This window comes from Haliotis cracherodii, unplaced genomic scaffold (assembly GCF_022045235.1).
Source record: "Haliotis cracherodii isolate W230 unplaced genomic scaffold, xgHalCrac1.p SCAF_18, whole genome shotgun sequence".
NCBI classification, from domain to species: Eukaryota; Metazoa; Mollusca; class Gastropoda; order Lepetellida; family Haliotidae; genus Haliotis; species Haliotis cracherodii.
The window spans coordinates 17,991,221-18,007,871 of NW_027266273.1; the positions used below are offsets into that span (position 1 = coordinate 17,991,221).

At 42.4% G+C, this 16,651-nt stretch overlaps 2 protein-coding genes across 2 annotated transcripts; one reads left to right on the forward strand and one right to left on the reverse strand.

Annotated features, from left to right (window-relative positions):
• Positions 1–748: 748 nt before the first annotated feature.
• Positions 749–2,241, reverse strand: LOC139465516 (schlafen family member 13-like). Its single transcript, XM_071247235.1, has 2 exons — positions 2,121–2,241; positions 749–1,890 (listed from the first exon to the last, which is right to left on the reverse strand). The coding sequence occupies exons 1-2, from the start codon at positions 2,239–2,241 to the stop codon at positions 749–751; spliced, it is 1,263 nt and encodes a 420-aa protein (XP_071103336.1).
• An 8,000-nt stretch (positions 2,242–10,241) lies between these two features.
• LOC139465963 (uncharacterized) lies at positions 10,242–14,667 on the forward strand. Its single transcript, XM_071247986.1, has 4 exons — positions 10,242–10,337; positions 11,369–11,770; positions 12,961–13,224; positions 14,509–14,667. Exons 1-4 carry the CDS (start codon positions 10,242–10,244, stop codon positions 14,665–14,667), a joined length of 921 nt encoding a protein of 306 aa, XP_071104087.1.
• Positions 14,668–16,651: the final 1,984 nt, after the last annotated feature.

The window sequence follows — 16,651 nt, forward strand, 5'->3', positions numbered from 1 at the left end:
GCGACCTCTTAAACACTTGAAGCAACAACAACAGACAGAAGGATTGCATTAAGGCTCATTGATAAGGAATAACCAAAATGAAGTTTAAGGATTTATTTACACAAAGCAATAAACCAAGCTAAAACATTACGGTAAGCAGTTACATTTTAATAAACGCGACAAAATCCATGTTCATACTAAATCTCTGCCAAAGACAGATTGTATGATTCCGACTATTTCATGAACATGCGTTTATGAATCATTCTCAAAATAGTAGAGATACAAGGTGCCTGCCATAAGGTGAGCGTTTCCTGCCCCACCGGTTACACCCATCTCAAACACATGCAAGGGCAAGTCAAAGGTACACCTGAAAAAAAACCACGGGAACAAAAGGTACAAGTCAAAATAGGGAATTTCATCGGACATCATTTTTGTCACTGATGTGTCAAATGTGAAAATGTCCTCCACATGTCTACCACTTTTTTAAAAATCTATACTGAAGCCTTGAATGTTGTAACCTTGATCAAACACCTTCGAGGCTGGAGTTGCATAACACTCTTTAAAATATTGGTATAAAGAACATGCTCGAGTGTACTAAAAGTAGTTAAACGAACTGGCGTTGCAGTAATATGTTTAAGACGTCAACCCTCTTGCCATACAGTCTTGTGGAGAGTATTTTGGGTGACCAAGTCACTCAGAGGTCGGTGTTTCAAATGTCCAAGGGCAAAACAACAGATTCGATTAACATATGAAAAGTTAATACGATTTTTTACATTACAGAATGCTCCAAAACTTTCCGACGCCATTCCTGTGGTTCAACACGGCGGATACAATTGTTCTCATTAAGACGGAATGAGTCCGGACCATCTCTGTCGAAAAACACAACTCCACTTAAAGAAGGCACATATACCTCAAGGACATAGGTGTCTTCTTGGCCTTCCACTTTGTGAAACGTAAGCTTCGGAGACCTTGTTACCGCATCTTTGGAAATAAGGGACCTGTCCGGCGGAAGAAACAACACCTTTGAAACAATTTGGTCCAGTATTTCTGATTTGAGAGTCTCATGATCTGTTTCGTTCAATTCGAATCCTTCAATGGATACCTTTCTTGTGCTGTAGGTGTCTATTTCTCCGTCGTCTTGTTCAGCAACTCCTAGGAAATAGTACCCACCTTCTTTCTGGTTTGCAAAGGATGAAATGTATTCCCTCAGACGAAGCCCCTCCATGATGTAGGGTGCCCATTCAGCCCTCGCCACATTTTGTGCTTTTCGGAAGGATTTCATTTGCACATTGCTCGCCTCTTGCAGTTTGTGGAGCGACTTCTCTTCATATTCCCCACATGACCTGTCGTTACTCAGGATGTAGCGCATGTTTAAAACTGTGGGTTTAGCAAAGCCTTTATTGAGGTTGATGTGTGTCTTGTAGTTTGTGGTAGAAATAGTCGATGAAGGGTTGCACGTAATGGAGAGACAATTGGGTTCTCTTTTCAGCCAGTCTCTGAAATAACTGTCATGGAATAAGGTTCCATCCCCAATCAGTTCATTTAGCCTGTCATCAATCAGTTCATCAAATCGTCCAAGAAACTGGTCGCTGTCGTCCATATGTGTAAAGTATATGAGCAATATGCCACCCCTTGAGTTTCTCAGTGCACAGATACGCTGAAAAATACGATCCTTTTCCTTGTTTTTTCTGTCGGTCTTTTCCAGGTTAACTTGCTTTTGGCTTTTACTTTCTTCACCATCCTCCTGTTGTCTGTAAGGTTTTACTTTCTTGGACGAGCCTGTCTTTGCTTTCAGACTTATCGCTGAATCTTGTGTCTTTGGCGGGCAGATGCTTCTGATGTCAACATGCATTGAGAGGACACGCTGCGAGCTCTTGATACCTCTAACAATGGTCTTGCATTTTGAACAGTCTGAAAAATCCACATCTGGAGTTTAGATGTACTGGGCGACTTGGACGTTTCTTAAATCCTCACCTGTTCATATATGCTATATGTCACAATATATTATTTATGTGTTTTGAAATTATACAAACTCTTGGAGAAATAACATTGTACAAATGAACTAGTTCTCATTTCACAAATTACCATTGATACTTGAGGGCCACTTTCTTTTGCTCATAGTATTTTTACATTCACGTTACCTTCATCATTTGTGCTATGTCCATTGTCCATGGAGGTACGACGCTTTTGATTTTGATCTTGTGGGGTTTCAGCAACATCCTCAAGCTTTCTCTTCTTTCCTCGTTGGGTGGCACCACTCATCGTGAGCGCATACACGTATATGTCGTGGTGCTGTCTATCTGACAATACGCATGTATACGTGGGTCACGATAACAAATGAAAATATTTAGACTGTAACTGTTCTAGATAAGCTGTGCGTGTTTCAAAGCATTATAATACCTCAATGTTAGAATGATAAGATCTGATTGGTTCACGTGATGGTGATAAAAATACAAAATATCCCACCTTGGAGGAAAATACATTTCTCAGTGGGAGCTTCAATCCCTTACACCCCACTTTAAAGCAAAATGCCTCACGCTTTTTTCGAGTCAGTGATAGTCACCTCCACTCATTCAAACAACTATTTGAAGAATTTGATTTTAGTTATTTTACAATGTCATATTAAAACATGTCGGTAAGATAAATTCTTTGTAGCAGGATCACTCGGGGTTCATGGGGTTTTAATCGTCCGTCTTTCGTTGTATAAAACCTAACGTTGGACGCATAAAACCTCAAGAACACTGAGTGATCCCCAAAAAACTTATAGTGCATGTTGTATACAGAGGGGGCAGTGCCTATCTCCGTGTTGTATAACACAGTGTATGTTGTATACAGAGGGGGCAATGACTATCTAGTGTAGTATAACACAGTGTATGTTGTATACAGAGGGGGCAGTGCCTATCTCCGTGTTGTATAACACAGTGTATGTTGTATACAGAGGGGGCAATGACTATCTAGTGTACTATAACACAGTGTATGTTGTATACAGAGGGGGCAGTGACTTTCTCGTGTTGTACAACACAGTGTATGTTGTATACAGAGGGGGCAGTGACTATCTAGTATAGTATATAACACAGTGTATGTTGTGTACAGAGGGACAGTGACTATCTAGTGTTGTATAACACAGTGTATGTTGTATACAGATGGGGCAGTGATTATCTAGTATAGTATATAACACAGTGTATGTTGTGTACAGAGGGGTCAGTGACTATCTCGTGTTGTATAACACAGTGTATGTTGTAGACAGAGGGGGCAGTGACTATCTCGTGTTGTATAAAACAGTGTATGTTGTATACAGATGGGACAGTTACTATCTAATATAGTATAACACAGTGTATGTTGTGTACGGGGAGGCAGTGACTATCTTGTGTAGTATAACACAGTGTATGTTGTATACAGATGGGGCAGTGACTATCTCGTGTTGTATAACACAGTGTATGTTGTATACAGAGGGGGCAGTGACTATTTAGTGTTGTATAACACGCTGCATGTTGTATACTGTGGGGACGGTGACTGCCCCGTGTTGTATAACGCTGTGTTTGCCATCCTGAATGTCGCAAAGGCGTTTAGAATCGCGTGTCATAATACCACTTTACGTGGATTGCATTATAATCGACTATGCACCCGCCTGCCTGCTATAGACCTGCTTCCCTTTTACAACTCATAGCGATGGGGGTAGTCTAGTGGTTAAAGCGTTCGCTCGTCACACCGAAGACCCGGGTTTGATTCACCACATGGGTGCAATGTGTGAAGCCCGTTTCTGGTGTGCCCCGTTGTGATATTGCTGGAATATTGCTGAAAGCGAAATAAATCCATACTCACTCACTCACTTTCACAAACCGCTATGAAATAGGCAAGATACACGTATATGAGCGCATACACGTATATGTCGTGGTGCTGTCTATCTGACAATACGCATGTATACGTGGGTCACGATAACAAATGAAAATATTTAGACTGTAACTGTTCTAGATAAGCTGTGCGTGTTTCAAAGCATTATAATACCTCAATGTTAGAATGATAAGATCTGATTGGTTCACGTGATGGTGATAAAAATACAAAATATCCCACCTTGGAGGAAAATACATTTCTCAGTGGGAGCTTCAATCCCTTACACCCCACTTTAAAGCAAAATGCCTCACGCTTTTTTCGAGTCAGTGATAGTCACCTCCACTCATTCAAACAACTATTTTTTATCACTTTTGAAGAATTTGATTTTAGTTATTTTACAATGTCATATTAAAACATGTCGGTAAGATAAATTCTTTGTAGCAGGATCACTCGGGGTTCATGGGGTTTTAATCGTCCGTCTTTCGTTGTATAAAACCTAACGTTGGACGCATAAAACCTCAAGAACACTGAGTGATCCCCAAAAAACTTATAGTGCATGTTGTATACAGAGGGGGCAGTGCCTATCTCCGTGTTGTATAACACAGTGTATGTTGTATACAGAGGGGGCAATGACTATCTAGTGTAGTATAACACAGTGTATGTTGTATACAGAGGGGGCAGTGCCTATCTCCGTGTTGTATAACACAGTGTATGTTGTATACAGAGGGGGCAATGACTATCTAGTGTACTATAACACAGTGTATCTAGTGTTGTATAACACAGTGTATGTTGTATACAGAGGGGGCAGTGACTTTCTCGTGTTGTATAACACAGTGTATGTTGTATACAGAGGGGGCAGTGACTATCTAGTATAGTATATAACACAGTGTATGTTGTGTACAGAGGGACAGTGACTATCTCGTGTTGTATAACACAGTGTATGTTGTATACAGATAGGGCAGTGACTATCTAGTATAGTATATAACACAGTGTATGTTGTATACAGAGGGGGCAGTGACTTTCTCGTGTTGTATAACACATTGTATGTTGTATACAGAGGGGGCAGTGACTATCTAGTATAGTATATAACACAGTGTATGTTGTGTACAGAGGGACAGTGACTATCTCGTGTTGTATAACACAGTGTATGTTGTGTACAGAGGGGTCAGTGACTATCTCGTGTTGTATAACACAGTGTATGTTGTAGACAGAGGGGGCAGTGACTATCTCGTGTTGTATAAAACAGTGTATGTTGTATACAGATGGGACAGTTACTATCTAATATAGTATAACACAGTGTATGTTGTGTACGGAGAGGCAGTGACTATCTTGTGTAGTATAACACAGTGTATGTTGTATACAGAGGGGGCAGTGACTATCTCGTGTTGTATAACACGCTGCATGTTGTATACTGTGGGGACGGTGACTGCCCCGTGTTGTATAACGCTGTGTTTGCCATCCTGAATGTCGCAAAGGCGTTTAGAATCGCGTGTCATAATATCACTTTACGTGGATTGCATTATAATCGACTATGCACCCGCCTGCCTGCTATAGACCTGCTTCCCTTTTACAACTCATAGCGATGGGGGTAGTCTAGTGGTTAAAGCGTTCGCTCGTCACACCGAAGACCCGGGTTTGATTCACCACATGGGTGCAATGTGTGAAGCCCGTTTCTGGTGTGCCCCGTTGTGATATTGCTGGAATATTGCTGAAAGCGAAATAAATCCATACTCACTCACTCACTTTCACAAACCGCTATGAAATAGGCAAGATACACGAGACCACTGCATCGTTTGCTAATACGTACAATGTACACAACAATGGTAGTGCAGAGTTCTGTCCCTTAGACGTTGCAGGATCCTCCTGACATGGATTCGAATCCTGGATCTTCTTTCTCACCGCGAGGTAACTGAAATACTGTCCAAAGTTCTAAAATCCCAATGATATTATATTGGTCATCACCACATTAATGCTAATTAAAACGTGTCTGTGTAAATACATGGATATTGAAGTAAGTCCTGCTTTTCTTAGTTGTAGGTTTTAGCCCATACTGAAACGTATGAGTTGGTCAGCACCAATAAGGCCAACGTGCATCCTTTCAACCAACTGTTAACAGCCAGTGAACACGCGTTTGATCCACTCAATAGCAGTGGCGAGCTCTCTGCGGGATTGACCAGGTAGTGGCAACTTTAAGATGACTTTCAACTTTTAACTTCGAGCGTTCAGTCCTCCTCCTAAGTACATAGTGTGACTGCTGCGGGAGACGCTCTACGTGAGGTGCGCGCATAGTAACATATGGTGTACAGTTGACTCTGTATAACACACTGCGTACTGCCTGGTCAAAAACTGGAACTGTCAGTCTAGGACGTAGGATGACCGATGGATTGGCTCGATATAACATAGAGCGAATGATAGACAAAACAGGTGCGATATGAACTGCCGGTAGTGGAGAGTATACTTGAAAATTGGATTTACCGAAAACGTACAAACGTTATCGAAATGCTATTAGGCTGAACATAGTCACTGAAACACTTCAAACTTAAGGCCAAAAACACAACGATGATACCCGTATAAAATACATAACGATCGAATATCCATTTCTTGTTTGTTTCATGTTTAGTCACCATGGATTATGGGGGCATACTTTCTTTTGCTCAGCAGTTCAGGAAATATTGTATAATAAATATGAATAAATTAGTATGCTTCGAATGAGTGAGTAGGATGTATACGCCGCTGATAGCAATATTCCAGAAATATCACCGAGAGGGATAGAGAAATTGGAATTCGCGCAATGTACCCATGCGGGAATTGAACCAAGATATTCTGTGTGACGAGCCAAAGATTAACTACTAGGCTACCCCACTGCCCTTTGTTATTAAACTCTTGGCTCTTGATAACACATTTCTAAAAGGAACATCTGAATTTATTGATGTTTGTTTTTCAAATAGTTTGAATATTGCCACACACGTTTGTAAACTGATTTGAATTAAGTTGCAGTATGTCCATCCGTATCGATACGTTCTTACTGTTTTTTAAGGTACGGGCATGTATTTATAAAGAAAACAGTTAAAAAAATAAAACATAGCCCCTGTGTCTGTAATGTATATGTTTCTAAAATTAATAAACATATTTGTGGACAGTGAAGAATTAATTATTACAGTAAATATCAGGTGTAATACATTGCAATGTAATTGTAACGGACAGTACTCATCGCTGCGTTGAAGACATAAGACAATTCACTTTGGGTTTTTTGTTCAACAATAGCTATTTGACGGTGGTCTGTAAATGATCGAATCTAGACCTGACAAACCTGTGATTGGTATTATGAGCAACGTCCAGGGAACACTTGGTCGCCTCTTAAGAAAAGCATGCATTGCCGTGGACTAGGCTGGGACGGGTAGCTCGGGTACTCGGGTCGGTGGGTCCTGAGCAGGACTCGGCCGCGGGTACCCACAGGACTACCCGGACACGTGGTTAGTCACGTGATATATTGTTTCATGACAAAAATTATCTAAAACTCCATGGTTACACAACAAATGTTCCCCTTTCTTTCTGGCAATGCACTCATTCCTTCTGACTTTTACATGTCACAGTGTGAATAAAGATAAAGCTTTATGCAATAAACTTTAGTATATACATGACCAGATGGTTTTACACGTGTATCTAAATACATTTTGACAGGGCTACGGTCAAGCTTTTCGAAATCGGACAGATTGTACCTATCTCTAGGTATCTACAATGTGTACCCGGGCAAGGTCGGGTAATAGGGTGGTGGGTACCCGGGGAGTACATTTGGACTACAGTAGACCCATATCCACCAAATAACCCAGTTTGGTGTTTACTGTTGTGTTACATTCAATACGTCAGAGTGAATGTAAGTCTCTGTTCGTAATGAAAAAGGCAATATTGCTCATATAGGAATGTAAACCTTATTCCAGTGCGTTAGATTGTACCCTTTAGTAATTGTAACATTGTTCACGGCATTCCCGCATGTTTGAGACATTTCTCAAAGTTTCAGTGACCGCACCTCTTCGCGAACACTGGTGCCATGACTATTCAATAGTGATTCATAAAAAAAACAGGGGCGGTCGGGTAGCCTAGTGGTTAAAGCGTTCGTTCGTTACGCCGAAGACCCGGGTTCGATTCCCGACATGGGTTCAATGTCTGAAGCCCATTTCTGGTGTCCACCGCCGTGATATTGCTAATATTGTAAAACCATACTCACTCACTCTTAAAAAACATGTCATAGTCAGAATCGTACTATGGACTCTGATTTCAGCAGCTCTTTCATATAATCATGAACAGTTTTGTCGCTCTTATATTTATAGTATCGACATTGACGATATGCCGCCATAATCAATCATATCCAGACTAGGGCAATGCTCAGACAAAATTGCTGAGAAGGGTCCCGATCCTTTCTGAACTGCAGGGCAAAACAAAGTACACACTCATGTTTGATGGTTATTGTGGTGTATTTTAGACGGGTATCATAGACAATAAAACATGCATCATATCAATGAGTAGATCACCACAGGTCAACATTGTAACGGTGTATTGTTGTTAGTAATGTATTGGTCAAATACAATTTTAAAGTTTATACACTGTATAAACTTTTTATGTACTTTCTTTTCCCTGACAGTTTTTTCTATTAATAACTGACAGAACATGCTTCGTTAACGAGATGCGTTGTGAAGTGCAATGAAATATCAACTTAGCTTGTCTTTCATTCGGAAGAACAATAGATATAGATAATAATTTAACTGCTCGTTTTCCATCATGGTGGAGTGACGACAACATGCGAGCTGCCAGTTTAATATTTGTGCATAGATAATGAAAGATTCAAGGTGCTGTTTAAATGAAACGGAGGTTTTGTTTATTTTATTTGTCTGGTTGTTGTTTAACGCCGCACTCAGTAATATTCCAGCTATATGACGGCGGACTGTAAATAATCGAATTTGGACTAGACAATCCGGTGATTGACATCATGAGCATCAATCTACGCAATTGGGATATGATGACATGCATCAACCAAGTCACCGGGCCTGACCACCAGATCCCGTTAGTTACATATACCCGTAGTTTGTATTAATTGTTTATTTCTCTTACACAAATGAAACCTGTCCTTTCTTTATCTTACGAAAACGTTGACACATGATTTTCTAATTTACAAATTATCATTGTTGACAATTGCTTGACATTAGTATTCCACATACGTTATGAGTTTAAATCAACATGGACAACAACCAGAATAACCTGAGGCTGATCACTTCGCAAGGTTTCGAGAAGCTCCTCCCATGCGCCATGCAAACAAACTTGAACTCGGATGATCCTTCAGTCCAGATAGAGGTCTTAAAGTCTACTCTATACTTTCTGTTTTCACATTGGTTTAAATTAGAAACTTTCAAAGACAGAAACAAAAGTCAGCGAAAGAGGCATCAATCACACGTCTGTCACTTTGTCCTCATGTGACTTGGACGCACAAGTCAAACTGATCTGTCCTCGCATAATTGGATTGTTTAAGGTGACAAATCATCACCGCCAACGGTCCACAATTCGGACAAAGGACTGGCCGGTAAATGACAAGCTGCGTGCCGTCACAAGTTACCGTTTTTTCCACTTGTAAGAAATCCCCACATTTGGTCAAATTACGACAGGTGAGGTGGGCGGGTGTTCATTGTGAGTGTAAGATGTTGGGGTGGATTGTCCGAAGGGGATGTAGAGTGCGTGTTAAATCCCCCGCTAGATATAAAAGTGTTGGCGGTGGGCACCTAGTCAGTGACGGTTCCTGCCTCGCTGTTGACTACACAAGATACTGTAAGTTGACATTCAAGTTTTGTTTCACTTAGTTGTCATCCATACTTTTTCGCAAGGAAGCATTGACAACTGACAACTGCATATGTTTTATTGGGTTGTTTAAGACCGCGCTCAGCAATATTCCAGCTATATGACGGCAGTCTGAAAATAATCGAATCTGGACCAGACAATCCAGTGATTGACACCATGAGCATCGATGAGATACGATGACATGCATCAACCGAGTCAGCGAGCCTGACCACCCGATCCCTTTAGTTGCCTCTTTCGACAAGCATGGGTTGATAAGCTCGGACATGCTTACGCATTTCGCGAACGCCCGATGTCATCAATGATTTTCAACGATCCATTCATATAATTGTCTCTGCTATTTTGCCTTTTACGCCCAACGTTACTGAGGGATAATTGAAAATAGTTATTCTCTGTTCCTTTCATCCGTCTAAAAGCAGTTGTTACCCCTTCACTGTATTTGTCATTAATGTTACGGAATAATCTTTTCCTTAGCACTATTACTGATTGTAGTTCATACGTGTAGCCGAAACAACCAAAACTGTTTAGAATAGAGCCCTGGATGGTTTTTATTGTGAAATGTAGACGTTTGTTCTTCCTGCTCCAGAACGATGGTCTGTCTGCTGCTGTTGCTATGTCTCGCCCCTGTGGCGCTGTCCTGGGAGAGAGAGGATGTTCATGCCCTGCTTCAGAAGGCCATGTCCAAGGTAGGATCAAACAGACACTGGAGCACACCTGCGGGATTGTTTGATTGAACACCGCTTTCCAAGCCTTAAAATAGCATAGAGTGAACACCCATTCCAAACATCCAATGATTCCCATGTCTCCAAACGAGCCATGCCTCTCTTCCTAGATCATTTTCAAATGATGTAACTTTTGGTTACATTAGAGTATTGTGGGGATTAGTAGGTATGGTGCCTGTTTAACTGTATAACCACAACTATGAAACACATGTATTTTCGATCAACTACCTTTATCATGTGTCTGACTATAGTTTAGGAATATTCTATCCAATGTTCATTCGGATGAGGCGGTGGGATAGACTAGTGGTTAAAGCGTTCGACCATCACTCCAAAAGGCCCGGGTTCGATTCTCCACAGAGGTGCAATGTGTTATAAGCAGACTGTGTTTTTTTATTCTACATATCATATATTAGGAATAGGAATTGTATTATGCAAGCCTTTGGTGTTCTTCGATTTAATTTGTTGCTTCTCAAGCCATTGCGATAAACCCATGATGACAAAATTTTTGTCACTTTTGTCACTTGTATTTGTATGTGCGTTCCCACATGCTTAATAATCTGAACGAATGAGGGGCTTTGGGGTAGTGTGGTGGTTTAAGCGTTCGGTCGTCACGCGAAAGGCCCGGGTTCGATTCCGAACATATCTGGAGCCCATCTCTAGAGTCACCCGCCTTGATATTGGCGTAAAACTAAGCCTACTCACGTGCCCACTCCCAAGAATTAACCACTGAGCTGATCCTTCGGAAATTGGTGAAACCCGAGATGTCATGTAAGTTGGTGCTATAAGATTAAAATATGAGCATGCTCCTATTACATAGCGTTCATGTAAACCATTAACGCACCGCTTTTAAACACACAGATATTTCATATCTGAAACCTTGGAATACATGAGTTAATCACATAGTACCATATAGACTGAAGATGGGTTTAACCTGATCTATCGTTATGACCGACAACGACGTAAGGTAGTAAGCTTGTCTGGTTGGTCATCCCCAGGATGCTGACGGTGAGCTCGAGGGTTGGCAGATGGAGAAGCTTCCGGACTTTCTCAAGTGGTACAGCCTCCAGAAACAGATGGAAGGAGAAGAAGGTGACGACAGGAAGATGAGCGAAGGTGAAGATCAGGAAGAGCCGAAGAAACATGCCAGCCATGCCGCCCCCTGGGACCGCCCCGGACCCTTCTCCTGGTGGAGACTTCATCACAAGTACGACGTGAGGCAGTGGCAGGAGGAACAAGCGCGGAAGCATCATGAGCAGGTGGCCATGTGGATGCGAGAGAGGAGGGAGAAGATGGAGAAGTTCGAGCAGTTCGAGAAGTTCCAGGCCGCCATGAAGGAACACAAAGAGAAGGCGGAGAAGATGAAGAAGTTGCAGGGGATGCTCAGACTCCATGCTCAGGTAAGAATTCAGAGACGTTGGGGGTAGGAGGCGTGAGTGAGTGAGTGAGTGGGTTGGGTTTAACGCCGCTTTTAACAGTTAATCACGGGATGTGGGGGAGGAAAGCCCAAAGGGATGCATTTCTCAGACGTTTACCACTTCGGTGAAATCCCTGAGCATGGGTATGGGGCTGACAAACCTAGAAACATACTAGGGGCGAAAGGGGATTCGAACCCACAATCATAGGTTTCGGGCGTGCCCAAGGGACGCAACTCTGCACAGCGAATTGCAGCGCCTTAGACGACTAGGCCACCCGTGACCCCGGGAATAGGAGGATCAATGGATAATTCAACCATCAAATAAGTTTCTTTATACTTGTTTCGCAATTAGTATTATTATTAGTATTATACATGTATATACGATGATATCCAGGTACAAGTGCAGTTTTATTTGTTCCCCGAACAGTGGATCCGTTTGCATTCCATTGAACTGACCAGAGAAGTAACATCAGTTTACTCTTTGATGGGCATTTAGAAGTTGGTAGAATGGTAGAACAGGAAGACATGAGACGTTGTCTGGTTAGCAACTTCTGTTTTCTTTGTAACGACCTTTCAGGGCTACTACTTGCCCCTTCATCTGGTCAATACTGAGAAAGTGTTATGCTGGTTAATGATGGGCGATGTTTGGTATGTACCAATACACCTTCACGAAACGAGAGCAAGAGGTAATATAAATAATGTTCATGCACTTGTTTAGTAAGGGGGCACGGGAGGCCAGTCGCCATTTGGGAACCCCAGAAAACTATGATCGTGGGTTCGAATCCTGGTTCGCTACGATTATGGTTCTAGATTTGTCAGCACCATTCCCATGCTCATGGGTTTCAACAACGTGGTAAACACCCTGCATTCCTCCACATTACGCTGACTCGCCGTGATATAACTGGAATACTTGTCAAAGCGGAATTGAACCCAACTGACTCACTCACTTGTTCAGTAAGTTCAGTCATGTTACATTTTTGCGTGGAGGCTGGGGCATTGCGACGTCAAATTATACCTACCTCCCTCCATTTATCACTCACTCACTCACTCACTACGATTATGGTTCTAGATTATGTTTCTAGATTTGTCAGCACCATTCCCGTGATCACTCACTCACTCACTCACCCACCCTTCCACCCACCCACTCACTCACTCACTCACTCACCTTGACAGGCCCACAAAGAGCAGGAGTTCGCCGAAATGATGAGGACCTTTACCGAGAAGAAGAAGCAGTACGTCTTCACTATTGTGTTTGAACTGATGAAGTTCTGCAAGAGCAGTGAGTCTATCATGGACCTTCAACGCTTCTTCAATCCCGACAGTGTGCGCAACATGAACGAAGTGAGCAGCAACAACACTGACGTCATGGACATCGACGAACACATGGCCTTCCCACACCCAAGGACTCAAGAGGAGGCCAAGAAAATGTTCATGAAGGTAAGTTCAGTTTGCCTTGGGTCCATTCTTGTTTAAATTACGTAGGCCGAACATGTGTCACTATTGTGCTGGGCAAAAGAAATCATGCTCATGATAGTGGCTAGAAGTGAAACCCTAGACCTTAAGTTTACAGTGTTTGACTTTTTTCAACCTAGTAACGTTTTGATAAATTTGTAATAGTTTGGTCAAATTCAGTTTTTAGCGTTTTCTTTCTGTTGCCTGGTTGTATATTAAACAGCAGCATTTGTTCCATGTGGACATATATCAGTGACGAAAATTATGTCCGATGCATTTCCCTATTTTGACTTGTACCATATGACTTGTCTTTGCATGTGTTTGTGACGGGTGTCACCGGTGGGGCAGGATACGCTCACCTTTTAGCGTAATACCTGGTATCATGACTGCTTATGATGTAGTCGGAATCATACAGTCGACTCTGTGTTTACAAGATATTTCTGATGAATATGGAAAGGGTTTTGTCGCTTACTTTTCATTAGGGAGGAATTAGTTTGAAGCAAATGTGAATGTCCAAAATTATTCCATTGATTGGCATCTTAAAGTTGGAAATGTAACTCATGTCAAATAGTATTTATGGTCAATATATCTTGTCACTGGTTAGAAACAAAAATAGGGGGCACGGGTGGCCCAGTCGTCTAAGGCGCCGCGATTCGCTGTGCAGAGTTGCGTCCCTCGGGCCTACAGCAACCTATGATTGTGAGTTCGAATCCCGGTTCGCCCCGATTATGTTTCTAGGTTTGTCAGCACCATACCCGTGCTCGTGGGTTTCACCGAAGTGGTATACGTCTGAGACCTGCATCACTTCGGGCTTTCCTCCCACATTAAGCTGACACGCCGCGATATAACTGAAATACTGTTAAAAGCGGCATTAAATCCAACTCATTCACAAGAAAAATAGAGTTAAAATCACACTAAAGCGGTATTGGGAGAAGGCCCAATTGAGGCCCATTATACGTTAGTTCTGTTATGCAGTTTCCAATCAGCCACGTTCGGTAAGGTGAGGGGAAATGCTGTTTAATGTCGCGTTCGAGATTATTGCACACACGCTGGTGAAGCTGCCGGACAAATGCCGATTATGTTCTGTGATACAATGCCGTAGTTTTAACATGGATACTCACTCAGGCACAACATACTGACCCCAAGCCGACCACTTAATCCTCTTAATACCGACCGGTAGGCAGGGTAACAACAAGAACCTTCTTTTAACGTGTGTTGGCGTGACGCGGCCTGGTCATCTGAGATTACTATACATTGACAACGTTGCAGGGTCTTGTGAAGACGCTGTGCGTGAGCTCCAAGGAGTACGTGCATCACGTGAGGATGTTCGCCGCCCATCACCTGGCCCATCACTTCGCCATGGAGACCGCAGGGGACGCGCAGCCAATGGGAGACAAGAGTCCTGCATCTGGGAATTACGGCTTCTAGGTAAGACTAATACCCTATGGCGCTATATTCTTCGTTTTCTCATTATCTCATTCAAGTGGAAAAATACTAAGAGGTTTAATGATGCGGGAAGAGATAATTCCAGTAGGTATCTTCTTCATAAACATAGTATAAATAAAATATATTATTAAATCATTCAGGTACGATTGCATATTCCTGTTTATTATCAATTTACATGAACGAAAAAACACATTAAGCGTTTCAGGTTTATGTGGGAGGTAAGCCTTAATTGATGCAGGTCTTTGACGTTTAGCACTCTTGTTAAGCACGAGCGCGGGTATGATGCTGACATGTCTAGAAACATAATGGGGGCTAACTGGAATTCGAACCCACGATCAGAGGTTTATGGCCTGCCCAAGGGACTGCAACTCTGCACACAACATGGCGCAGAAGGGTGTCTTGTGGCTGGGACGCAGTACTTTATACCTCGGGACGTAGCTAGGTGATATAATTATGTCGGATCTGCTGAATCTCGCCTTATTGATGTTAAACTTCAATTTCAGATACCGAGAATCACAGAGACACGTTTTCGTGATGCATAGTGACGTGAAACACGGAGATGTGAAGCACAGAGACGTGAAACACGGAAATGTGAAGCACAGAGACGTGAAACACGGAGACGTGATGCACGGAGATCTCGTGTACTATCGCCAAACAGTAGACTGCACCTTTCTAATCACGCGTGACTATGCACATCTGCTCAACACTCTTATTGTATCGGTTATAAATAAATGTTAAAAGGGTCAAATATTGCATTCATGGTTTTATTTATTGTGTTCAAACACCATGTTCAAACGGTGTAGGAACACATTCAGAAAACATCAAGTCCAAAACAGTTTGGTGTTTTCCTCAATAATCTATCCCGTAGTTTCTCCACAAAATACCGAATATTGGAACCAACAACGCACTTCAACCGAGATTGATATATGGGGTGGGTGAGTGTGGTTTAACGCCGCTTTTAGCAATATTCCAGCAATATCACGGCGGGGGACACCGGAAATGGGCTTCACACATTGTATCCATGTGGGGAATCGAACCCGGAATTTCGGCGTGACGAACGCTTTGCCACTAGGCTATTCAACGGCCCCTGAGTGACAAATGGATTGAAGGATAGGACACATGCGTTCCTATTGATGCATGGCAAGTCACACGATGCGTGTAAGCATGCCTAACGCTGGTGCCATCATATCGCCAGAGACATAACATCAAGCTTCTGTATGGAGAATTAGTGGCACTTCTGCGTGTGAATCTTCCGTATCAGTTGTTGCTGCCTGATACATTATGTGCGCTTTATTCAATATCTGTGCAAAACTTAGGAATCGCATGACTGCACGCATTCCTTGCCTTCTGGCACCAGTATGTGTGTGTTTGCCCATTCAAAGGATTATAGCAAGTTATTTATTTAAACATTCATTGAAACAAAATCTCCTACATAAGATTCATTTGTTTGTCGTTTAACGCTGCACACAGCAATATTCCAGCTATATTACGGCGGTCTGTAAATAATCTGTCGACAATCCAGTGATTGACATCATGAGTATCGATCCACGCAATTGGGATACGATGACATGCATCAACCAAATCAGCGAAAATATGAAATTTTGGAGCTCGATAGTCACATGTTGTCTATGTACAAAGGCATTGAAAACTGTTCATTGTCATGTCACTTAAGGCCACAAGATTGCGCTGAGCTCAGTATCTCCTGTGACTGCCTCGGGCAGTAATCACGGCTCTGCATCTCCTCGGCACTGCCGGGATAAGTGCACGAATTCTGTCCACCGGAATTCTGCGCCATTCTGCTTGTAACACGTTGACCAGTTGTGGGAGTGTCTGCGGCGCGTTCTGACGTTGAGGTACACGTCGGCCGACTTCATCCCAGAGGTGTTCGATTTGGGTTCAGATTACGAGATTTCGACGGCCAGGGCAAAACGTTGATGTTGGCATTATACACGTTGTCTTCCATCTC